The 27,311-nt window shown below is 38.6% G+C and overlaps 1 protein-coding gene across 2 annotated transcripts in view; it reads right to left on the bottom strand.

Moving 5' to 3' along the window:
- ZFYVE9 (zinc finger FYVE-type containing 9) overlaps positions 1 to 27,311 on the bottom strand; it is a 64,831-nt gene that overhangs the window by 14,645 nt on the left and 22,875 nt on the right. For both annotated transcript variants that reach the window (XM_049807527.1, XM_049807526.1), the window contains 8 exons: positions 24,599 to 26,676; positions 19,651 to 19,750; positions 15,785 to 15,961; positions 15,284 to 15,453; positions 13,812 to 13,935; positions 11,965 to 12,087; positions 10,544 to 10,699; positions 1,755 to 1,979 (listed from right to left, as the gene is read on the bottom strand). In XM_049807527.1, coding sequence (XP_049663484.1) covers positions 1,755 to 1,979; positions 10,544 to 10,699; positions 11,965 to 12,087; positions 13,812 to 13,935; positions 15,284 to 15,453; positions 15,785 to 15,961; positions 19,651 to 19,750; positions 24,599 to 26,676 — 3,153 coding nt within the window. The remainder of the gene's footprint in view (positions 1 to 1,754; positions 1,980 to 10,543; positions 10,700 to 11,964; positions 12,088 to 13,811; positions 13,936 to 15,283; positions 15,454 to 15,784; positions 15,962 to 19,650; positions 19,751 to 24,598; positions 26,677 to 27,311) is intronic.

The following is a 27,311-nucleotide window of genomic DNA, read 5'->3' on the forward strand; positions in this document are numbered from 1 at the left end:
GGTCCACGGTGGAGCAGATATCCACCTGTAGCCCGTGGAGGACCCCACGCCGGAGCAGGTGGGTTCCCGAAGGAGGCTGTGACCCCGTGGGAACCCCGCGCTGGAGCAGGTTCCTGGCAGGACCTGCGGATCTGTGGAGAGAGGAGCCCACGGAGCAGGCTTTCTGGCAGGACTTGTGACCCCGTGGGGGACCCGCGCTGGAGCAGTGTGCTCCTGAAGGACTGCACACCGTGGAATGGACCCATGCTGGAGCAGTTCGTGAAGAACTGCAGCCCGTGGGAATGGCCCACGTTGGAGGAGTTCGTGGAGGACTGTCTCCCGTGGGTGGGACCCCACGCTGGAGCAGGGGAAGAGTGTGATCAGCCCTCGTCCTGAGGAGGTGAAGCGGCAGAAAATAACGTGTGATGACCATAAACCCCATCCCTGTCCCCCTGTGCCGCTGGGGGGGCTTGGTGGTGAAATCCGGGAGGGTAGTTGTGCCCGGGAAGAATGGAGGGGTGGTGGGAAGGTGTTCTGAGATTTCATTTTACTTCTCATTACCATGCTCTGGTTGATTTGTAATAAATTGAGTTAATTTTGCAAATTGAGTCTGTTTTGCCCGTGACGGTAATAGTGAATGATCTCTCCTGTCCTTATCTCGACCCGCGAGCCTTTTGTTATATTTTCTCTCCCCTATCCAGCTGAGGATGGGGGAGTGATAGAACGGCTTTGGTGGGCACCTGGTGTTCAGCCAGGGTTAACCCATCACAGTGCACTTACTTAAAAACCTCATGGATACACACACAAACTTACACACCTTTAACACTAATGTTTCTTTGGACAAGTTTATCCTATAGTCCTCATCTTCAGAAGGCAAATTTTGAAGGTTTTCTTTTTCCTCTCCTATAATATAGGTATTTTATGAAAAATTCCCCAATGTTCCCTAAATGTCACAAGTTAAATTTACAAATCACTATAAAGCATATTCTAAAACATATTTTGTTAAAAATTTCTGAAAAAGTTTTGAAAAGAAATTAACATTTTTCATTATTATTTCAGTATTTTCATAGTAATTCAGATTTACAAAATGTGCCAATTAAAACAGCAGATAAGCAAGACACCAAATTTTTGGCCCATTATGGTGGACAGCCTTCCAATAATCTCTTTGCTCCAGTGATGGCAAATGTCTTTTGAAAAAGATTTTATCCTAACTTTATGCTAATTTCATGCTAACTGCTAAGACTTTGTTCAGCTAAAACATTCTCTCCAGCCTATTTGTTACCAGTTGCAATAGAATTTTTGCAACAAACTGCCACGTCAGTTGCCCCTGCACGCATATTGTTATTCTCTAGAAATTAAGCATGGTTTTAAAAACCTAAAAGCAAATGCTCTTCCACTTCAGCATGGAAAGAGCTTAACGTCTCAAAAGCTCTCCCTTGTCCTGACTACACCAGCTAAATTAGACTTGCTCTGCACATAACTCTCTTTCAGGTCACTAAGTGAACTACAAACAGCCGCTCAGAACTAGATTTGTCTCCACAAAAATCTCCCTGATGAACCAGTACAGTTGTAAAAAGGCTGTAGGTCATATCACAGCCTCAGTACTGCTGTGCTGTTAGTTGGATGCAATATGGGTATGAAACACAATTTTTACTTGCCTGTTTAAGCTTGTGTTGCTTTGACAGGTAACAATTTAGGGCTGGGTGTGTGTGCTCTAAGCCTAAATATATTCTCCTGCAGAAATAATTGCAGCTAAAAGAATGCATGTTACTTACGTCTGTATTCAGCTCCAAGTCTCAACATCAGCCGAATAGGGAACACTTTAGCCCAGGGAGTCTCCCATTTCTGAATGAGGATGCCAAACAAGTACGGTGGGGTTGGGAGCACCAGGTCTTGCAGGGACTGATACGTAGCTGCAACGTACAAGAACCCTCCATGTTCTTTGCTTCCAAGGAAGCTCTGGCTGAAAAAGGAGTGTCCCAGGTTGCCAACAACGTTACCTATGAAAAAAAATGCTCATTACTTCACCAGATTGAGAGCTATATCAAGAATTTAAAGAGCTTTTTAGAAGGGCGGGGGGGGGGGGGGGGGAATCCATATTAAACTCACTTTGCTTCCTGAAGCATTAACATCTATTAATCACACAAGAAACAATGATTTGCTGCACAAGGGGGCTCAGGTTACCTCCTGTGCAAAAGTGTGTAATCTGTTATGGAGTAACTGCTGTAGACTAGAGCCACCAAAGCCATGGTATCTCTCGTTGATCCACCTTTGGTGATACATGTACTCAGTGACTACCACTGGTAGGAAGTCAATTTTGTAGGAACATGGACACATACCTTCATTTCTGCACCTGACTGAGCCATGCCTGCAAGTGTTACCAGGACAGTACAACCACAGACGTACCACCTCTTCTTGGGGGAGCAGAGAGGGAGACTAGCCTCAATCATTTCTGTGATCGGCCTGTTTCATCGGGATCTGCCTGTTTCAAGTAGTGGAGGCAGTGTAACGGAGGGCATGATGCATCCCGGGAATAGCCAGCGAAGAGGAAAAATAGCTCAGGCCAGTACTGCTGCTAAGGAAGTGGCACCCGCAACCTCCCCCTAGCAATACAAAAGCACCCAAAGAAAGCCTGTTTTCAGTGTCTTCCAGATATTCAAGGGGTTTCCACTGCAGAAGATGCTGTTGACTGAACTAAACTTTTAGATCCAGCTGCAATTAAAGAAGAGACTTGCACCTGGTCAAATGATTAATGCCCATTGGTTGTCCTTCCATTTAGGCAAACCACTGGGGTGCCTGCTCAGACACATATTGAAGATCTGGGTCATTTTAAGAATTACACAAAAGAGTGTTTATTTAATTAGTATACTTAATGTAAAACACAACTGAGACAGACACAGGGGAAAAACATCACTAATTTTTACTCACATTTTTACTCTTTGATGCTCTTAATTTCCAAAAATGTTTACACTGGAATGGCTGAATGAATCTGAATGTTGATTAGATTATTATAGCATCCAACACAGCATTTAACATTGAAGCAAAGAACCATGGTGTGATTCCTTTTATCAAATGACAACAGCAGCATGCAAATAATGTACAGAAGAGCTGATCACAATTCTCCATAGGACGATGTAATTATTAAATAGTGCTGATTTGCTCTCAAACAAAAACACTATTAATTTCAGAGAGCATGGTGTGGTTGATCACACCACTCATGAGGAATCACACGGGTTTGAGGTACTCATACAGACCTCCTGGGTTTCTGCAGTAATCCCAGACTTTCCCACCAGCAGACAGAGAGACTGCTAAGTAGGAGTTTCTGCTTTTTCTTCACCACCTCATAATGGAGTGTTTGTATCTGAACTCAAGGCAGCAATGTGCATGTCTCCAACATGCACATCAACTGGACAGTAACTGGAGGATGTCTACCTTTTACACACAAGGGACACACACAGACACACAAACACTAGGTTTTAAGTAAGTAAAAACATGAGTCACAGAAGTGCAACTTTGACAACCTTAGTAATACAAGTATGATTGTCCTGGTTTCGGCTGGGATAGAGTTAATTTTCCTTCTGGTAGCTGGTATAGTGCTATGTTTTTGATTTAGTATGAGAAGAATGTTGATAACACACTGATGTGTTCAGTTGTTGCTAAATCCTGTTTATACTAAGTTAAGGATTTTTCAGCTTCTCATGCCCAGCCAGCAAGAAGTTGGGAGGGGACACAGCCAGGGCAGCTGACCCAAACTGGCCAAAGGGATATTCCATACCATGGGATGTCATGCCCAGTATATAAACTGGAGGGAAGGCTGGCCAGGGCCACCGCTCAGGGACTGACTGGGCATCGGTTGGCGAGTGGTGAGCAACTGCATTACGCACCACTTGTTTTTTATATTCCAATCCTTTTATTATTGTTATTGTCGTTTTATTATTGTTATTATTACCATTATTAGTTTCTTCCTTTCTGTCCTATTAAACTGTCTTTATGTCAACCTATGAGTTTTACTTTTATTTTCTCCCCTCAATTCTCTCCCCCATCCCACTGGGTGGGGGGAAGTGAGCAAGTGGCTGCGTGGTGCTTAGTTGCCGGCTGGGATTAAACTATGACAATGATCTTTAAATTAAGCCTTCTCTGTTTTTATACTGCAAAACAGCCTAAAAATCATACAGAAGCATTTACAAATGCAAGAAAAATAAATACAGTAGGTACAGTTTTGGCCAGCAAAGGAAACGTTAACCAATGAGTCCTTTCAAGTCTGTCCTTTACACTGAACCCCTATGAAAGTCCCAAGTCATAGCAACTCTCCACAAAGCCAGCACCAGCATGAGAATAATACAGCTATTCCTGCCCTCTCTCTGGAGACGTGACCATGCTACTTTGCATCCCTCCAGAGCACCTTGGCACAGTCACCACCAAGTATTGCTTCCTTCACAGGACCTTGGCACCTCCAGTTTTAAATATAGCTAATGGCAGGTCCGTAAGCAAAAGGCTCCTTTTATACTCCAACTAAGTTCAGGAGTTTCCTTACTATTCAGATTTGTGGGCACCTTAGTGAAATTTTGTCTTTTCTGTACCCACAAGGTGCTGCATAAACTAAGTTCTCAAGTTCTCTATTAAAAGGTGACAGGCTTCAGCAGCCCAGGCACCCCATGGCAAGATGCGGCTCACTCGTAGCTTGCCACTATCCTGCAAAGCTGATTTGTAATTTTACAGATACACACAAACCAGAGCTGACACCATCAACCCAGATCAAATCCCAGAACTCTTACAGTGGCTAGAATTTCTGTAATGCTCAGCTGAGCATACTTGATGAAAAGTAGCTACTGGTCAAACTGAAGGACTAACATGATTTATAGAGCCACATCAAATGTTGTCAGCTGCTGAAAACCATTGATCCTGCCCATGTGCAAATGCATTTCTCCGTCAGCCTGTGCTGTGACACTATTGCCTGCTCAGTGAATACACTCAGGAATCCTGCTAGTGAGCGCAAACAAATGTATCAATTGGTGTTCATAAAAAAGATTTTCTCTTATCTAAAATAGCTGCTGGCACCTTTCTATCTCAACTCCACTCGTTTGCTTTTGCAGTTCCCACCTACCCTCACTAATCTCCTCTTCTTCCTTTATACTTCCTTTTTCCCTTCCCATCTGTTCTTACCCACACAGAAGCTACAGGCCTGATAATAAAATTACTTGGTTAGCGTCTCGATTCCAACAACATGACCATAATAATCCTTTCTAACCTTAAAATGTATGAAGCATATGATCCACTAAACTGAATTGAATTCTGCACCCTTTTCTGAAGCATTTTCTGCGTGAAAGAGGCTAGGCGAAGCGAAGCTGTACAATACCGTACAGTTCTGAGATGTGTGGTACTGCCCACTGGAATGACAAAGCAATCAGACATTTCCACTTGTGACTGATGCCAAGTGCTGCAGCAGAAGGGGACGACTACTTATTTTTTCCGTTTCAGGAGATGGAACTTCGAGGCTCACACGCTCGGGATGCCTTAACAGGAATTTTTTCAGCCAACAGAAACATGAAAAAAATCTTCAGAGTGGAATCTGCAACTCAGCTGTTCAGTACTTTGCTACCATAAGCCACAGTGTTATAAATTACTCCTTGCACAGTGCAAGCTCCAACAGGTTACCACTATTAAGAGGACAAACTATTGGGATTAGGTAGTTGTGCTGCAATTCATTATTTATAAGCGCATGCAAGAGCCTGCTATATGGAGAGCACAGGAAATATCAAGCAAGTGTTTTCCCACCCACCCCTCTAGTGCCCTTTTCAACCAGCAAACCCAAGTCTAAAAGCCTCTTTGGGCTTGTCCCACAAACATTTCTGCACTGATCAGGGACTGTCATCCTTTTCTGCCATGTCTTTGAAGGTGGTTTCAAGTCAAGGCCCCACTGATAAGTTGCTGTTACCAACCTGACATGGTCAAACCGACCCACTGTACTGTTACACATTTTAAGCATAGAACTGTGTTTCAGAAGCTCATAGAGAAAGTGTAGGTGTCAGAAAAACCTTCAAAAAAAGGTATCCTTCTCAGAAGCATGTAATTTAATTTACATAATATCACAACTTCCTTTCTAAAGAGGTAATCTCAGAGTGATCAGAAAGGTGCCTTTCCTTGTATTACATTCCAGCACCTGACATCTAGACAATTAACATTGTTTAGGAAGTGCCATAAGTGTGCATGATGCATTTAAAGCAGCTTTGCAGGAGGTCAGTACTTATTCTATTCTCAGTTATGCTGGGTTACCCTTGACTTTAAATCCTAACCAGCTCTATAAAGTCCTTTAAAAAAACCATGCTTTTATCCACTGATGTGACTTTCTCTTCAGTCACGATGCATGCTGTTTTGAATTCTTCACTTAGGTATCCTCCTCTGATGAACAACATACTTTGCATATGAGGTTGGCAATCCCTTCTGGACTCAAATAAAAAAGTTTATACCAGGAAATGTAAAGAAAAAAAGACTCCTGCATTTGTTTATTGCCCTCAATATGTGGTGAAGCCAGTTAGGTGCTTTTCCCAAAAACAGTAAGGTTAAATTCCTAATGTATGCTTAATATCTTTTGATTAATCCCAGGCCAAAAAGCTGATATTAGCATCGAGTCTCAGGGAAGGCACACATATGCGGCTTGGGGAAGTCAGCTGCATCTGTCCAGCCTCATTCCACTGTCCTCAGTAACAACCAAGAACGGCCAAGTACCAAACACCATGCCAGCATCCTGAAAACCCAATCATCCCAGTTCTGTAGCAAGAGATGCAAAGCAATATTCACCTGGGGACAATCTTGCCAGATGGATTTTCTTCAAGAGCAAATGAGCACACACTCTTTGGAAAAGCAATACAAACCCAGTCACTACCACACCAAGAGCCACAAAGAGCCACAGAAGAGACAAGACCGTGAATGTAACTTGATGGCACAACACATCTGTAGCAGATGCCAACGTTGAGAAAAAACAGGAAATTTAACATTCAAAGTTCTGACCATACTCAGCATCTTTTTATTGAAACACATCAGCAAGTAATTTGGAAAGAACTTACTCATATTGGCAATTGACATAATGCTTCACTTACTATCACTGTGAGAACCAGTTACCAGCATCCAAAACTTCCTCAGACTAGTCTGTAGCAGTCTTCCAAACAACCACTCTCACACCTTATACGATGTTTGATTTTGTATCCAACTTTCCACATTACAGTTGCAGGGGTGTATTACTCACTCAGTTAACCTGTTCTCTATTCAGAATATCCACTTTGGCTTCTTTATAGATCTACTCTGTATTAGCTACCACCTTATTTAATTAAAACCAGTCTGGGTAAAAAATACACAAAACTGTAACTGGGATGGATCCACTCTCGCCCAGAATATCCCTAAAACCAGGGTGATCACAAAGCCATTTCAAGCAGTTGCCAGATTTGCATTTTCACTACAAAAGTAACAGTAGCATTTATTGTATTCCACCAAAGGGTTGATGCACTAGGGCATATCTGGCAGCTCTATATTAACACATCCAACTGCTTCACAGTACCCATTCAGACGGACAGAAGGTCTCATTTTTCCATTCACTAGACCTCCTGCCAGGCTTATAGCCAACAGACAAGGATAATCATGGGATTACTACTGCAACAGCACAACTACTACAACCACAACAGAAATCATTAGCTTTCAATTTCTAAACAAGAAAAGCAACACAGCAGGGAGCTGTGACAGAGGGTCCAGAGGAAAAGTAAAGTGATGGAAACTGAACAGCAATTAATACTTGCCCTAATTAACAACTTTACAATTTATCATAACTCCCATGCATACAACCTACAGTGAAAAATGCCATTTTTCCTTCAAAATCTCTCTGTTGTCTTACAATTATGAAGTTTTAACACCAGACCATAGCTTGAGGTTGAGGACTTCCCGTAACAAAACTGATGAAGGTTCAGGGCAGTGCTGCACCAGACTGGCATCTTATCCACGCTCCAACAGGAGATGGATCTGAAGGACAAACTGCAAAGCGTTGAGAGTACAGACTAAATACTCCTGCCTGCAGGTCTCAGGCCTGAGCTCTGCTGTCACTACTTGCACATGCGAGAACTATACTCTACAAACAGCTGACAGCAGCACCTAGCACAAAGGACAGGACTCGGCCTCAAGAAACAAGTTATCCTCTGAGGAGATCAGAAACATCTGGGAAGAGGCATGAGTACCTACAAGTTTGTGCTTCGAGGCTTGAACACAGAATTCAAACTTGAGCAAGAAGAGCTAGTAAATAAACGCGACTCATGAAAAAATAAATCACTATAGATAGGGGCTTTAATTAAATAAATGAAAGGGGAATGCTCTATTTTTCAGCTGAAAACAAAACCAGCAAGAAATCCAAAATTACTCCAAAACAAAATCAACGTCACTAAAAGTAATTGTTTCCAATCCCATAGAAAATACTATATGTGTCTTTTTATTTTATGACCGTTTTTAAGAAAACATTCACCAAAGGAGATAAATAAAAAACATCCACAGAATTTATTTCAGTTTCCTGATGGCAAAATAAATTTAAACCAGTATAATATATAATGAAAAATGAAACTGTGAGGCAGGGTTTTAAATAGTCTCTAACTTCTAATGGGAATTTTCGTTTACTCTAAATGTCTGTCATCGCCAGGAGAGGACCAGTACCTCTGAATTGAACAACTTTGGAAGCATGGCTCCATCTACAACAGCATGCAAACGGCTAACCACTTCCAAGGGATTACAACCACCAAACTGAAACCCCTACAGCATCATACCCTGTCTCTCTGGCTGAATAATGTTCATTTAAAACAGCCAGAGTTGCAAATATGCTAATATATACTTCCTCTCAAACACACGACTTGGAAAGAAAAAAGGATGGATATTGAGAGAGTGCATTACAAAATGCTATGGGAATTTATCAAAATGCTATGTTCTACAAAAATCTTCAGTGCGATTGGGTATTATATAGCAACTAAAGGTGTCTATCTACTTCTATTTCATGTCTGAAATACAACACAGAGCAAATCCTACCAAAAGAACATTACACAGTGGAATTCTTAAACGGTGAAATTTGATTTCTGATTAAGAATTGTACAATAGCAAGGAACTTTTTGCACCAGTGCAATTGCAGGATATCAAATTACTACCACTAGAGCACTAAAAAAAGAATTCCAAATACATTATGTAGGAGTTATAAATTATGTATTTCTGTAGTGTAATTATACAGAATTTCATTGCAATATACACATCAAGCTGGATTTATATCTGCAATATGTATATATATATACACACGCACACAACTTCTCATATCTATCTCCCTCTGAGTAACATCGTAATTAGAAGATAAAGCATTGCAAATGAAGTGAGGTTTGGAAAGGTATTTGTTTCCAGTGTACACCAGATCCATTATGACATGTGATAATAGCACATTCTGAACCTGGCAACCTCTCTGGACAAGCTGACCTTTGTTATATCAAGACATTTTACGAAACAAAGATCTTTTTCATTATTTTATTAAGGTGTTGGATTCAGTCACTCCAAAGGCATTGCCATTGATGTGCTGAAACCTTTGTCAATATATTTTCAGTATATAACCTTAATGTGATCTAATTTCACCTCTGGAAAACTAGCTTTATTTTCTGATCAGTGGAACCAAATACTTGCATTTTTCCTTATGGAATAATTTTTGAACACTAAGGTCCAACAATAGATAAAAATGGAAGCCTACTTACTTAGCAAATGTAAAATGTATAAAGGTTTACATAATACCATCTTGCAATTGAGATTCAAAATTCAGGGATAATTTCTGCAATGCCCTACAATTCATTCCAGGCACACGCATACATATGGATTTGTATTACTTTATAACATAAATAATATTTCCATAATGTAGCAATAGACATACCGTGGGAATCAAATTTCTGAACTACCTGGTTTGAGGATATTTAACATAGTATCCACAAGGATTCTCTAAATTTTCTTTCTGTATCTTTAAAAAAGCTACCCTGACTTCAGGCTGGAAAAAAAAAAATTAGAAGCAATGTTATTAGTGTACCCATGAGCCCTGCTGAGTATCCTACTATGCTTACTGCTAAATGAAGTACAGTACTAATTTCAGATATGTTAGCCATATTCAAATTCTTACCCCAACACCTACCAGAAGCAGCCAGAGCAGACATTCAGCAATGGCTGCTGAACACAAAGTTATCACAGGCAGAATCCAATTTCTCCATTGCTGTAATAGTCTATGCATAGCCTTTATAGCCCAAACGTCTTTGTTCTACAGGCACCCAGAGGAAGGCTGGAATATCTTTGGAGCAACCCCCCGGGTTACCAGCACCTCATTAATAGTTATATTTGTTGAGATGAATATAACACTGGACACTAATAACCAATAACAACTCAGCCCCATATCAGCTTTGATCCTTATTCACTTTTTATATTCTTTTATACAAAAATAGTAATTTGCTAAACGACAAAAATGTGAGTATCTGACTCACTATGATCATCTATTCAAACCACTTTTAACAGAGAGCATTCCTACCTGCTAAGGCATCCCGGTAAAGTTGCACAAAATGGTTAAAGATATCCTTAGGCAAACATTTCTCATCAGGCAAACACTGCAAGAGAATGACTATCTCTGACTGCCCCACTGCATGCATGCCTTTTGTAGTGAAACACCAGCATTTCCTGTTCACATCTGCAGAGAGGAAAACATGTATCAGAACAGAAGATCAGAATTTCATAAAATACGCCTAAGTTTCACTACAGGAAGATAGCTCTTTCAATAATCAGTTTTACAGCATGTTTTGTTGTGATATCTGTCACACAGACAAATTAGGTTCTAAATCTGTTACCTTGCAAACAAGTACACCCACAACAAAAGCAGCTCAATAATTCCCAGTTTACAGCTAAGGAAGAGCCAGAGAATTACAGCTCCCAGTCAGATCTTAGGATTAATACCACAGAGCAGACTTTAGCAGTTTCTGTATCCAAATTAAAGAACAGGATTTAAATGGGAACAAAGGAACCTGGGAAAAGGTCAGCCTGTTGGCTGTGCATCTCCTGATCCTGATCCTGACAGCTAAACCAGTTTCAGACAGTGATACCTCTCTCTTAAGATAGATAGCTGGATGTCAGGTGTTTTCATGAGGTGTCACTGTGTTGTTCTGCTTCACATGAATGTTAGCGATGACTCATGCTCTAAGTTTCACAATTCATTTGTTAAGAAAACTAAGTTACTGAAATAAAATCTTTCATCCAATATGTGTATATATATATGCATACTAATGATATTTTTATATATATGTAAAAAATTGTACTTCTATCTTACTAGATGCTGAAAGGTTTATAAACAACATCTTAATTTATTGTATGAACTTTTCACAGAACCAATACATTTTACTGCAAAACTGTCCTTCTCAATTTCTCAAATAACGTTTTCTTATCCAGCAGAGATCAACTGAGGTACTAACATGAGAAGCCATCCATATGCCTCCCCATTCATTCCTCCCGCACTCAACACATGTACACACATATGCACACACACAGAGTATAAAAAAGGATAGAAGAGGTGCACAGTGGAATGGAACCTGCATATTACTGTGGGATCCTATTTGCTTTTTCCAGAATGGGATGACAGGGAAATGAGTTAAGCAACCAGAGGAAGAACAAGTGGTGAAATACCTTGCCCTACCAAGGTGGAAAGAGACATTGATCTCCAAACCTGACACTGGAGACTCTATCAGTCTAGTTTATATTTTCTACACAAAATTATCTGTATTGTTGTCTAAATCACTGGAAAAGAGACTTTTGTAATTTAACTTAATATGGCTAAGTACAAAGTTTTCAATCCATGCACATTTTCAGAGACTATCCTACCAAATAAAAATGCTGTTATCCCTACTAATATAGATAACATTTCCCCTCTCACACCCCAAGCCTTATTTAATAATAAAAACTTACAATTTACTATTTTTACCATGGACAACAAATTAGCATTTAAAACAAATACAAGAGGGTCAGGGCCACCATCCTCCAGCTGCTGCATGACAGAGATCTGAGAAGGTCTCTCTTCTACAGCATAGTCTATGAAAGAAACAAGTAAACACACAGTGAAGTCTAAACTTACTTACTGGTACAGTAGTCTACATTATAATCAGATAACTCTGATTCTCATGCTTTTTGCTTTTTGCCCTTTTAAAAAAAACTTATTTAAGTATTGCTGGTTTGATTGATTGTTTCCTAGGCTGGCATTTTCAAACTTCAATAGCATTTATGTGCATAACCCCTGTACATCCTTTACAAAGGTATAGCTTGTTTCATAAATCAACTTTTTTTCAGTATCAACAGGAGGAGAAAATGAAAATCAAATTGAGAAATGTGTCATGGTGTCAACTGAAATCCCAAATGACAGAGAAGTTAACAATTGTTATTTATATGACAGTAAAGCACAAGAGCATCAGTCCTGAACTACAAACACCAACGCATAGTCTATCCCTATGTCACATAATTTACACTTTTTGTGCAATAGCTACTAGGAAGATAACAGAGGGGAACACTATAGAAAACATTTTTTATAAGTCATAGAAGCTCTAAATCCAGTGTAAAATAGATCCCAACATGAAACTTCAAAGATGTCTGTAGTGTCCCTCTATGACTAGACCCAGATGACAAGCAATTTTTCATCCATGTGATTATAATCTACTCTGCATTTAAGCTTTCATAAACAATAGTTACAGTGATGAAAACAGATTTTCAAAGAAATGTATTACCTTTCCAGCTAAAATTAACTAGAAAGAAAGGTAATTTTGCTTTCTAATGTGAAAAATGTTTTTGGAATCTTTTTAAATAGAATTAGAATATCAGAAGTAAAATGCTGCAAAGAAAATCCAGTATGTGACAGCATATGAACAACATCAACTTTGCATACAAAATACAATTTATGTGAGGTTATCTATATAAAAGCTGAAAAGCATACTGTAGTTTCACCCCTTTTTTGTGGAGGAAACTGAATAATCAGGCACCCATACGAACAGCTAACACAGGATGGAACAGATTTGTTTTGAAATTAAATGCTGCTCACATTTTGGTTTTGACACTATCCTGCAAAAAAAGGTTACTTCCAGTTTAACATTAGAAATGCACTCTATCAGCAAAATATTTAATAGGAATAAAAAAATCCAAGATGAAAAAATAAGTTAATCCCAGGAATGTATTAAAGGATGTCATGAATCAAGACCATGGAAAGCAACTGTCAGATAAACAAATATATATACTTCTTTTCAATCTTTTAAAAATTAGTTTTTAATTTTCTGTATCCTCCTCCATTTGGATACTCTGGAAGGGGACATCACAATTACTAAAAGCCTCACTGTGGCCCAAGATGTGCAATAGTGCTGTTGAATGCAGTGCTCAGGGATGCCTCAGACAGAGCGGATGTTCCAAGAGAGTTTCAGAGAAGGGAAGCATGAATATTCATAAGGCTAATTAAAATGTATCTCTGTGTGAAACATTCCCCACAGTCCGATTAGTGAAGAAATTAGCACATATTTCTGGACTGAAGTTAATTTTCTTTTTGCTTTGTGTTTTACTTCTTACAGTAATTTCATTGCAAGATTTGGTTCTTCCTAGATGCTAATAAGAATCAATGGTGCAAGTGAGTGTCACAACATTTAGCCACGAGTACTTACTGTGAATTTCTTCAAATATTCAGCATATTGCCAGCATCTTATTTTTAAAATAAACACAGTAACTATTAGATTAATTGCAACTGGTAAGCATGAAAGTTAGGTGCCAAATCATACCCTCACCTCCTTTTACTCCAGTGGAGATGAGAATTGGAGGAAGACCATCTTCAGGAATTAGATTCATTGCACTGCCAACAGGACTGCCAACCTGAGTTATATTTCCCGAGAATACAGAAGCATTATCAGTCTACAAGAAGCAAACAATGAGAAAGGACAACATTACAAAAGTAACAATGATAAAAATGTAAAAGCTGGCTGACTAGATTACTAGATTTGGGTGAAGGAGCCTGTGCCTGCTGGAGAACCAGAAGCACCAAGTAATTTGGCTTTTTATCAACAGTGATCATGTGATGACTCCTGTATGTGATCTATTACTAAAAAGCCTGCTTAGACAGAGACTGCATCTCCCTTCTCTAGCACCATACATACCCGTTTCTTTACAAAATCTCAATGCACCTATGCCCATCTGAACTTTTTGCAAAGTCTCAATTCCACTCACGTGGGGTATGGTGAACTTAACATTATGAGATTCTATCTCACTTTCCTGCTGTCCTGGTTTCAGCTGGGATAGAGTTAATTTTCTTCCTACTAACTGGTACAGTGTGTTTTGGATTTAGTGTGAGAATAATGTTAATTACACACTGATGTTTTAGTTGTTGCTAAGTAGCGCTTATCCTAAATTAAGGATTTTTCAGTTTCCCATGCTTTGCCAGCAAGCAGGTGTACAAGAAGCTGGGAGGAAGCAGAGCCATGACAGCTGACTCGAACTAGCCCAAGAGATATTCCATACCATAGAATGTCATGCTCACTATATAAACTGGGCGGAGTTGGCTGGGAGCGGCGTATCACTGCTTGGGCACCGGTCAGCAGGTGGTGAGCAATTGCAACATGCATCATTTTTCTTCTCTTGGGTCTAATTTCTCTATTTTTGTTATACTCCTTTTCATTACCATTGTTGTTGTTATATTTTAGTTTAGTTTAGCTATTAAACTGTTCTTATCTCAACCCACAAGTTTTACTTTTTTTCTCCAATTCTCTCCCCCATCCCACTGCGAGGGGGGAGAAGTGAGAGCTGCTGTATGGGGCTTAGTTGCTGGCTTGGGTTAAACCACAACATCTGCACACATCATTTTATGAGAAGTGTCAAACAAAGTATTTTTCTGCTTCGTGCTGTGACAATCTTATTGTTTCAAACTCCTTACTGACCATGACTCAGCTTTTTTAAAACATGCATTACACAAATATCCTTCATACACAGGCTGTACAGCCAAACTCTTGGAAGCCACCTAGCACACAGACTTAAAACACTGCTCAATGCTCTGCCCCATAATAGTTCATTTCAGTTCAAAATATATGGCTGTTTCAGCACTCTGCAAACATTAAAATAAGGGAGGACACTTGCTATACCACACACCAAGACAAGCCTCAACAGATTTCCTAGATGTCTTACCAAAATCACCACAGAAGCTAATACACTATTCATGACCAAAGCAAGCATGGTATTTTGAGCGGTGAATAGCGTAACAGTTCCTTACTTCTGCTGATAAAGTGTTGTTGGTCACGGGCTTCGATGGATCATGAGACACTGCTAAGGTTCCTGTGGAAGTTGTCCCAGCCACTGTCAGTTTTGCTGCATCGGCAACTTCTCCATTGGGTAATATCCCATCAGCAAACCAAACACGCCTTTGTTCTCTAGGTTGAGCCACTAGAGAGAACATTAAAAAAAATAGGATTTAAGATCTCACAGCAACATTGACTGGAAAATTTGAGTACAGAAGAGAAAAATGGAAAAAAATAATAAATAGAGAAATGTGGACTGGAAGGGACTTAAGACACTGTCTAGTGCATTCTCTGTAGCAGCATCATGTATAAACACATCTGCTGAGAATAGTTCAATTGTTCTTAAAAATCTCCTGTCCCTACTGAGGGCAGGAATATCACCACTGGCATTAGCTAGCATATTTGGAATGGATGAAGTACAGATATTCTTTCTGAATTCTTACTACAGTTAAACTGAAAGAAAGAAGTACTCTTACCTTCTGCTCCAGGATGCTTTAAAACTCCCACAGGTACCATGACAGTGGGAGGTGGAGAGCTCAGGGCACCGGAGGCCTGAGCCTGCTGCAAAGGAGGGATAGTAGAACAGTATTCAGCGGGATTGTTAGGGTTAGGACTCTGGCTTGAGGCACTCATCATGTTCTCCCAGGCTTGAGCTAAAGCAAACAAAGAATAAGAAATATGAACACAGAGGAAGGTATCCAACAGTCCAAAACACTGTGTTATTTCCCAGCTACAGTAGGTATGGACCCTGCCACCTTCCAAAGACCATCCCTCCTCCTTTATTTAAAAGCCCAGGAGACTGTAATTAAGCAAGAAAATACATAACAGGAGGAGAAACAGCACTGGTCCTGTACAATAAAAATATCAGTTCATATAGAAATATTTTCTGAAAATTGTAACAATACACTTTGATCTGAATGATGCTTAGTTCCTCATGCTTAGGTTTGTTTCCTCTTCAAAGATTTAACTGAAAACACTCAATTCTTACATATATGTGTATTTATCACACTGCATGGACAGATGGACATTCCTATTACAAATGTTTTATAACCTACAGGACACTTGAGCAGATTTATCTTTTGTACATGAGAAAAAATACCTTGCATTTCTTTATATCCAGGGCATATCAGTACAGATCAACAACTGATATTCGTGACAATAAAAAAACCCTTATGCTATTAATTCTGAAGGCATGACTTCAGCCTTAATTCAATTGCCCAAACAGTAACACATAAAACTTCTTTGTCAACAAGATCCATCACAAGGAAATCTCTTCTCTACCTAGCAAAACAGACTGTATCTCCACAATACTACTACTTTTTCACCTGTAAGGAAAGCTTGTAGCTATGCAAGGTACCAGAAAATTCATATGTGTGCTTGCACCTTCAGCCATATTACTATGTTACAAATAAATGCATTCCTCTAGTCAGGCATAAATATCCTGCCACCTAAGCTCTCAGAGCAGCTATAGAGCCTGAATAAATCACGTACATCTTTGGGCTCCTTTGGCTATCAATTATCAGAAAACCAAGGTGAAAATAACAAGACCAAAACAACCCAAACAGAACACAACAGAACATAAATGCCTCCTACTTCCTCCCATCAACCTGCAAAACCAACAGAGTGAAATGCCTGCCAATGGAAAAGGTATTGACATTTCCATCTGAGAAGATTAATTAAATTGAAGTATTTTTTTAACAGCAATTCTGTATTCATTTAGACTATAGGTCCTGAAAGAAGGAAGTGTTAAAAAAAGCACAAAGAAAAGTTACATCTCGAGCATGCCTTTACTAGAAAAGTCATAGCATGGTAAAAGAACATTTTTAAAGCCCTCGCTAACTCAAGTGAACTGCCAACTCAGCATATCTACCAAGTGAAAATACAATTAAACGCATAGCCTGGCTATGGAAAAGTGTCAGAAAACATACAACCCTCTCCCCACACCCCAGTGAAACACAATCCAGATTCTGAGCAACCAAATCAAATAACTACTTTTAAAGTGTGATTCCTACCCCTGGTTCCAAGACTGTGCAAAGACCAATGCTTAACCTGCTGCACTGAGTAGGAAAAACCACCACCTGTACTGACAAAGAAACTGCAAGGATCAGGAGTGATCAGATACGATCAGGCTACAGGTTAACTAACCAGTATCCAAAAGCATCATCGCAAAGCACTGCAGCAGGGATAGAAACAGAGAGGTAGCCCTGGGCAAGTACACCTAAGCATGCAGACAGCACTCCCCCTGTAATAAACCAAGCAGTGGTGTCACTGTTCGCTGCCATTAATGCGTATCCATCCTGGCAACAGGACAGAAAGGCTTTTAAAAGGAAATCATTATAATATGATCAATTTTATTATGCCTTTTTACAAGAACACTTCTGCTTTCAACTGAAATATTTTCAGATTCTTCCCTTCCCCCAGATGAAAACAAATCCTACTCACCACCATAAGGAGCCAGCTGTCTTTTGTCAGGTGTATGTGTAATTCCTTGTTCTTGTACACCTTGAAATGTGTTAATTTCTCCATCTCAAAATGTAACATTTTAGCACACCTTCAATGTCATCATCAGGGCTCGGTTTTAATTTCTAGATATTACAACCTACAATATCCTGTCACCTTACACATTTGGCCTACAGTAAAGAATTATTAATAATTAAAACCTACCACTGCACACTGATTAATCTTTAATCTTTTTGAAACAGAAAAAATTACTCCTGTTTAATAACAGAAATTATCTACTAATTTTGGATGCTCATCTCAAGACTAAGCAGTCAGTTACTTTCAACTGAACCTGCATAATATGGAACTTCTTTGGAGAAAAAAATAAAGCTATGAGCTTCTAAGCATAGTTAGATGCTCAACAAATTCACAGATCTTTCTGAAAACAGCAGCCCAAATTATCTACTATACAGTAACATGTAAAGATACCACCAGAATTACCTTGTCTGAATGCTAACATAAAATAGAATTTTCCTAACTAATTCTTGGCTGAAACTACAGCAGCAATCTTTTATCAAAGTCTCCAAAGTTTAACTAAACATTTGCAGCAATGGAGATTCCATGATAACTGTTCAATAATTTTCAGGATAGTTAGTTATCCTAATGGTTAAAAGTTTGCATTCAAAAACCTGAATTTGTCTGACTTCTTATTCTACCTACTACATGTAAGAGTACACCTGTCAGACCTTCCTCTACAATTGAAGTAACTTCTGTCATCAAGTTTCAGTTATCCAGATATATATTTATACCCCAAGATCAACTCACCTATTCACCTTTCCATTAATAAACCAAAGACAGAGCGCCTGGTATTTCTCATGATGAGACAGGTTATCTGATGATTTAAGCATCCACATGGATCCTCTCTCAATCTAACCCAATTTTTTCTACCTTCCCAATTCAAGACAAAAACTGAACATTGAGTCTTTCAGCAACAGCTGTCTCAGTGTCGTGGATGTAAGTCAACTGGACAGCGTAATCACCCAAAGGTAACTGCTGGAGCGGGAAGTTCTTGAAATTTTCAGAGGCCTCAAGATCAGCTGGAAGAATATTCTGTGTTTGCCCATATATAGACCACATACGAGAAGTGTTAATACTATAAAGGACAAAATACAAAATAGATTCCATGGCCCTTTGGTCAAAACCAAACACAGTTTTCCTTACACCAAGCAGAGATAATACAACTTCTTGTTTGTTCTACTTGTTAACTTCGTGACCTCTCTCATATGTCCCATGTTCACATCAGGCTTTTAGCCACAGCACCATCCTGGGTTTGACAGACTCTCCAGTAATGTGCCCAAAGCAATAATCCAAACTCAGTTGTCCACATTTGTGAACAAGTTTTTAGACAAGACCTCCTACTCTAGCACCAAGGAGTTAAGGAGGAAGAAGAGTTGGATTAATTTGTTGATAAATACTACTTTCCCAACTTCCTATAGTGCATATCTAGAAGAGGCACGACTGCATTACTCTTCTCTTTGGCATCCCATACAAAAGTGTAACAGGTTATCTGCTCAGGCATCAAAGGACAGAGAGTAGGCTCCTGAATTAAAAACAAAAAAAACACCAAAAATCACAGTTTCTACAATCCTGATATAGCACTCACAAATGAAAGCTTTCAAACTCGTTGCAACCTTACTAGCTTTTGCCTTTTGTTAATCATATTTAGTTTGGGAATCCCCATGCTCCACGGGGATTCCACACTGATCTCTCGAGGTCCTTTGCTGTTTGAGAATACTTACCCATACAAATAAAGTATTTTGATTTATTTTTTTTTTAAATAGTATCACTGCAACTCAACACAAAGCCAGTGAAGTGCTGCATCTCAGATTCTTTTTCCACTTACCATTCATTAGTACTGAATGGCAGATTACACACACTCTAGCTTCCTTTCGATCCATGTACAGCAACTTGCACTTCAGGCTACAGCATGCTGCGCAAAAAACCTGGAACCAAAGGGGAAACAACTTCAGTGTTGTTCAAAAATGTGTTACGAGCTGATGAATTCGGACAAGAGAATATCTGTAAAGCTCTAGACATGCAAAATAAGGAGGTAAATGATCAGTATTTTCCCCATTAAAGCCACAGTGACTAATACCTGCCCAGGGTGCCTTTCCTACTAATCCTGACGAAGCAGTATTATGTGGAACACATAAATGCATGTTGTCCTCTTGATACTGCACTGTGGTGTTTTTAAAATACGATTGGCATAAATGACAATGGGTTAATAAATTATAATTATATTATAATAAAGACTTATTTTTAATTTTTAAAAAGCTGATATTTACATGATTACAAATGCTATGCCATCACAACACTAGAGAGAAATCAGGAACTGCATTTTACGCACACTGGCTGCTAAGGGGGGACCAGGTGCAAAATCCCTGTGAGGACAACGTGATGTGGAGATGCAGTTGTATTGCTAGCGCTTCTCACCTGAACCAGCTCTAACAACTCCCCAGTCCTGGGCAGGAAACAGCCTTGAGGCTTCCTCCAGACAAGCAAAACCATAAAACATGAGCATGGCTTGTGCACCAAAACAAACACTTGCATGCAGATATGATCCTACAATAGCAATTGCAATCTCAAAATCCAGCAGAACAGACAAATCAGGGTGCCCTAATGATTTCTTATTTGTTTTAAATAACAGTATTTTCTTTATTTAAAAGAACAGTATTTCCTCAGGGTTATTTTTCAGGTGACGTGAAGATACTGATGAACACCTATTTCATGCAGAAAGGTAATGTCACACTCAGGAAATCTAGAAACAGCAGCAGCTACCTAACAAACAAGTTCAGATATCAAGAGAGAATTTCAAATTTTAATTAAGGGTGGATATTATATCTACAATTCACTATGCATTACTATGATCTGCAATGCTTTCTTAATACAAAAAAATTATTCCATCATCACTTCAACAGCAGTATTTCTGTAATATAGACAAGAAACCACACAGGATTCTCATATGTAAATATATGTAAGCCTAACTAAATTTCAACCAAGTTAAATATCACACCAAATTACAACTACTTTGCAGCCTGTTACTTTTGCAGTCTTTTTAGTGGCAAGTTTAAAATAATCACAGATAAAATGAGCTCTGAGTTCACCACGAGAGCTGAAAATCGAACGTGAAGAAAGAAGAGCTCACCCTGTCTCATTTCAACCAGTTTTAATGTTTCCTAATTTTGTCATCTTAAACATTTCAGAAACAAAATATAAATGTGTATACACTGCCATTTTCATGCAAAAAATAAAAACCCTTCCACATATGTGAAAACCTTTTTTTTTAAAAAAAAAAAAAGCAAATGTACTTTAAAAATTTCTGCATTTACACCTTAACCCAATTTACAAGCATTCTAGGGAATATTAATAACAACATCACAACATATTTTAGAGACATTTGACATCATTTCAGTTCTCTGGGAGAAACTTCCAGTCAAAAGTTCAGTATTGAACATGGAAAAATCAATGTCTTCAACCATAAATGAAGGACCAACACAAATTAATATCTAATTTGGGACCCTTTATCAAACACCACATTGTGCACTCAGCAAAGCTCCCAAGTGCAACAATTTATATCTTAAAAGAGAAAACAGAAGCAATGACAGAACATCTACACCTCCTCTCTTAGGCTGCATCAGCCTTCTAACAGTAGTAATGCAGAGGAAGAACACAATCCAGCAAAACTGACAATTCAGTCTTGTTGTTAACAGTCGCCAAGTCATTATCTCAGCATATCATGCTATAAAAAAATAATGTAGCAGTGTCAAAGCAAGTTTTTATGTTAGTAGGATTTGCAGGTTCACTGGGAGTTGTTAATGCATTAGTTGCTAGGGGGGTTGGTGATTTTTTTGTATCTTAGTGGGAAAAATATGGGTTTGGTTGTCAGTAAAAAGATGACATACAAATTTTCTGGTTTTCATATCAAGGATGATTGTTTCTTCTGACAACAGAAAATACATAAATACGTAAGATAAAATTTATGAATGTGTTCAGATAGATTCTTAAGTTCATTTTAATTCAAAATTTACTGTATTACTTTCTAGCACTCCTCTGAGGTTCACATCTTCCATTAATTTTGCAATTATTACCCTGAAATTAAAAACTGAGACAGACTTCCCAGGTGCCACTCAACTATTTTTAAATGCAATTTTCATTCCCAAATGAAACAGATACATTCACCCCACTACAATGATTTGTCATGATGCTAATAAAGCTTAAAAAGAAACTATTGTGCTAGAGCTTGTGTTCAAAAATATTCAGTCCCATGATTTCCCCTAGAAACAATTAATTGCAAGAGCTGAAGACACTTATCTCCCCAGTTCTTTAAGTGAGATTCATACACTAATAGAAACAGTTGAAGCATCACTGTGATTCAGTAGTTAGCTATACCACAGGCACATGGTCAACATGACTTGCTTTGGGGTTGGTTATCTTAACCAGAAAGCAAGAGTAGACACTACAGCTTAAAGCCACTACAGCTAGATTCATCAGAGCTTGCCTGTCAAAGCCTTTGGTCTCTTTCGTCCCAGAATCATTACAGGAATTAAGTGTTGTAAAGCAATTTGCAGTGAGAGCTAAGTATTATTTGACCTATACTGATTCTTAGCATTTATTAAGGAGTGCTTTTTTTTTTTTTTTTTGAGAAAATAACATATGAAGGCATGAAATAACAGAATTTTCTGCCACATCTTTTGACTGCACATGTGCAAATTTGGCTCAGACAACATTAGCTAACAAAAGCTTCTAGAAACAAGCCATTCTGAGGGTTATTCTAACACTCTGAGAATACTAAATGCTAATATGTGATGTATTTTTCACATCTGAGAAACAAGTTTGTCTACAGAGCAGAGGGACCTTTTATTTTATCCATTCCCCACATATCACCCAAAAAAGTGCTGGTTGGTCTTCTCAAGGTTTGTCTTCAGTAGTTTAAAAAAAACCAACCAAACAACAACAACAAAAACAAAAAAACAAAAACAAAACAAAACAAAACAAAAAAAAAACCACCACACTATATTTTTTGGCCTTGCTCTATCTGTGCATGTTTTATCCATTTTGTTTATACATATTTTCATTTTCTGCTTCTCACTTGTGCAATTCAGCGCTTCAGTCATTACAGGAAAGTAATTAAATCTAAGCAATGAACTTGTTTAAAACACAAAAATAAGTAGAAAACATTACTGTAAATGAAAATTGTAGTCATATTTGTTAAACTCATAAAAAAACAAAAGAATGACCTATGTAACTGACAGTATAAGTTAATGTATCAAAGCTAAAACAATGGACATTCCTTTAACTTATGTGCCTTACAGATTCTCCTTAACTGCAATGAGAAAAAGATTGAGCCCTTTGATATTAACCAAAAGGTACACAAAAAGTAGGCATGTACCTCATATGATGCTTATTCATCGCCTGTGGTTACTAGCTCCACATCAGGACTTCCACTGCAACCAACCTCCAAGAGGATGGGCAGAAGCAAGCAACTGGAAGTCCTGGACCAGTGCACAATGAACATCTGCTTAGCTTTTAAAAGTGTCCTGGGAAAGATTTTTCAGCATGTCTCAAAATCAAATTTTAATAAAATCTATTTATCTGGTGTTGCAGTGAAGAGACTGAGCGCTATACATTTTGGTTACTAAAGGGACAAATGGGACATGTACGTAGTCCATTACAGAGGAGCTAGCCTGGATTTTCTGCTATACTGCTTCCAGAAACAGGTGGCGTAAGGGTTTGAGATTTCCAGATATATTTGCTTCTTTTAGATCCTTTGTTCAGGTCATTCTGCTTCCCTGCACTCTTCTGGTAGCAAAGGATATCGCCCAGGGCAGTCAGGAAGTCTTTCAGAAAATCAACTTCAAAAACCTTTGGATGGGGCTTAAGTGAAACAAAGTTACTTTTACTCTAGTTTTTAGTGGGGTTTAGTATTTCTTTTCATCTTAAAAATATTCATTAATATCTACTTGACAAGAGTGTTAGTTTACTGCTTTTGAATCATCATATTTTTTCCTAAGTTCCTACTCCCCAGGTGCCACTGACTTGTATTTCAGTAACAAGATATTTGGAAATACTTTACATGCTAATCATTTACCATAAACTGGCCACATAAGAATTTGTGTTGACCTAGATGGCACATATATATAACTTCAAAAAAGTCAACAATAAAACATTTCTTACACAACACAAAATGATACAAAAATTATGTTATAGTTGTCTTCATTACAAAATTTCTCACCATGTATACATACATCAGGCTACAGATAGTTTACTGTATTTTTTCCCCGGAGCAAATGTATGTTCTTTAAAATAACGTAAGCACTACGAGAAAAGTTAGTAAATAAGACTTAAAAGAACAAGAGCTGATCAGCGATCTAAACCAGCAGGAACACCAGCAATTCAACAGCACACTTCCAATTCACATCAATATGTTTCAGTATCTTTAATGGGATTATTGATGCAGTAATTTCTGCAAACTAGTTTCCTGCTCTTAGCCATTTTATCACAGTTTGACATGAATCCAATGATGTTGATTATTGCAATCAACAAATACGCTGCTCATACAGGCTAATAATTCTTTCAGTTATAAATAACAATTAGTTATTCTCTATTAGAACCCTAAATAGATTAGAGCTTAGAAACTCCTTTTTTTCCTTCACAAATCAAACACGGCTTTTTAGGCAGAGATATCACAGGTAACCATAGCCAGTGGCTGAGGAAGTCCTCTGATTTGATCTTCTGCACTAACAGGGGAAAAAAAAGCGTGCTTTGAGCTTACTCACAAAATACGAACTTACCTTCCCACAGGCTCTGCAATGATGCCTTCTTTTGGTGAATGTAAATCTGGCCTCACATTTCATACAGTTTGGTGCTTGAGAATCTGGAACCCAAACTGGAGCCACCTCACCCAAAGTCGTAAAAGGCTTTCTGGCTGGAGCTCCAAACTGACCAGCTCTGAGATCATTATCTGGACTATCTGGGGCTACTGCAAGGCACGGACTACTAGAGACTCCAGATTCATACTCTTCCAAATGTTCCCCATTAGTATCAGTAACAGAGGCATTTGAAGACGTTTCACCAGGAAATGCATCTGTTGTATCCCCTAACTGTGTTTTACCAAAGACATTTTTGTTTTTACTATTACCCCCACAATTTGGGGGAACAAGGTCATTTTGTAAGTGGTCCGATAATGGCTTCGGAATCTGCAGTTTAAGATTTGTAGGTTGTTTAGGTCTTGCACCACCAAAAGGAACACTGATAGATTGCAGATTAGTCACTGGTTTTGGTGAAGTTTGCCCTTGCATGGATGAAACCTGACTACAAAGATTATGTAAATAATTTTTCTTTATGTGATCACCACTGCTGTTTAAAATAAGACCACTCCCTTCTGTGGTCTCATTTCCTCTCTGTTCATAAACATTAGTGTAACATTCTGACTTGCTCTCCTCTATCTCCTTTTCCTCTGTTACTGAGTCTTCCTTGGAAGGTAAAGACTTTGGAACATGAGTGACAACTGGGTTCTGCATTCCATAGGAATCACAACCATTAGACAGAGAGCTTGCTGATGTAGCCATCACATCAGAGAGACTGGACCCTTCAAGCTCATCTATACCAGTCCCTTTTAAGTGTATGCCTGCCTCCATCAACCCATCTCCACCTTCTTTACTATTACTACATGCATCATCAGGCTGTTTCATCTGCAAAAGTCTTTCATTCTCTCCCAGAGTTTGCTTATTACTCATCTCATTCAACTTTGTCAGTTCCCAATTAGTCATCTCCTGAGACTCTGGGTAACACTCTGCCATGCTGAGCAATTCCGTTGTGCCAAGATTTTTATCACATTCAATGGCTTCGCTTTCAGTGGCACTAACATCCTCAGGGGCAAAATGTTCTACAATGCGTTCCTTATAATTGCCACTTCCAGCCATGTTAGGTTGACAAGTTTCGGTGAGCCCAGGTAGCCTAGACTGTAACTGTTGGGTTGTTTCCTGTTCTACAACTAAGCTTCCATTAGTTGAAACAGAAGAAGAGTTTTTAGCTTCTAGATCCGTTCTCTGAGGAATGGCTTTACTAGTAAAATTTTCAACCGATACACAGTTTTCTTGCATTTTAATGGTACCATCAACTGGTCTCTGTAAAAGAGTCACTGCATTAATCCCTGCAGTTGTAGCTTCTGAAAACAGCGAATCTTTACTCATATTAAATTCATCCTTTAATCGAGAGGAGGGGCATGCAACAGTCAGGCTTTCAGAGGAAGCATTAATCAAATTACTTATAGAGTCATCTTCAGTGCACAGCCTATTTACTTGCTTTTCTGTATCTGTATCTTTTTCCGTGGATCCATTTACAGTAACACTAAACTGATCACTCTGTCGGTTTTCATTATCCAGTGTAAAGCTAATAGTGTCCATTAGGGACTGACTGTTGTAATTTTTACAATCCAGCAAATCGCCACTTTGTAGTGTTCTTCTGTCACAGTTATGCATGACTGCCACCACTAGTACATTTTTCTCCTCTGGCAAGCAAGCTGTATTTCCACATTTCTTTTCTCCTGTTTCCACAGTGTTACACTGATCATCCCGATTACTATTCCTTTTAATCAATTGATCGTCTGCTGCTGCCTGATCATCAATCCACATGACTGGGGTCTCTGGGCTTGCGCTAAAATCCTTTCCATTAGCACAGTGATCCCCTCCTCCTGTTGGTGTGGTCACTGAATGAGACAAGGAGAAAGACTTTAATCTCTGTTGACATTCATTAGGAGTTGTAGCTTCATTAACATTGGCCACAGTCGGGTTAAATGACAGACGACGAGAAGGCGGATCTAGAATCTGATTCCACTTTGCACCCAATAGTGTAGGTGAAACAGCGGCATCTGAAAAAGTGTTTAAATAAGAGAAATTACTGTCATATTAAAGCTACAGGTTTTATTAACTCTGTTGCATTAGAATGCCCCAAATATAAAAGTAGAGATGTTCAAATATGGGCACAACAGTAAAACACTTCTGCCACAACTAACATCCTTGATCAACCATTAGTAGTGTAATTGCATAATGTTTCTGGAACTCAAGAAGTTTAGAGCTACAACAATTAGTATCAGGTTGAATTTGCACAAGCAACTTTAAACTATTGATTAATATACTTTATACAGCTAGAAATGCCTAGAAGGATTCCCACTCCCATAAAATGTTCAACATCCTTGACAGGACAGAAGCAGCAATTAGGCTAAGCAAAAAATTTAATACTTCAAATATGATAACTCTCATTATATGATTTATGTGACCTAATAAAACATTTCTATGCTTGAGACTCCCAAAACTGCAAAAGAAGCTTAAAATAAGGTTTGCCTGATTTGTTTAAAATAAATGATTAAAATATTGCCACTAAGATTAAGCTTCATAAAACATTTCTTTAAAAAGTGTACAGAAGACTTGCTATTAAAAGAGTGAGAAATTTTTAAAAAGTAAACAAAATGAATGGAAACAGAAGAGAATGCTACTAACAAATACT

The sequence above is a fragment of the Accipiter gentilis genome, chromosome 8, assembly GCF_929443795.1.
Source record: "Accipiter gentilis chromosome 8, bAccGen1.1, whole genome shotgun sequence".
In the NCBI taxonomy this organism is placed as follows: domain Eukaryota; kingdom Metazoa; phylum Chordata; class Aves; order Accipitriformes; family Accipitridae; genus Astur; species Astur gentilis.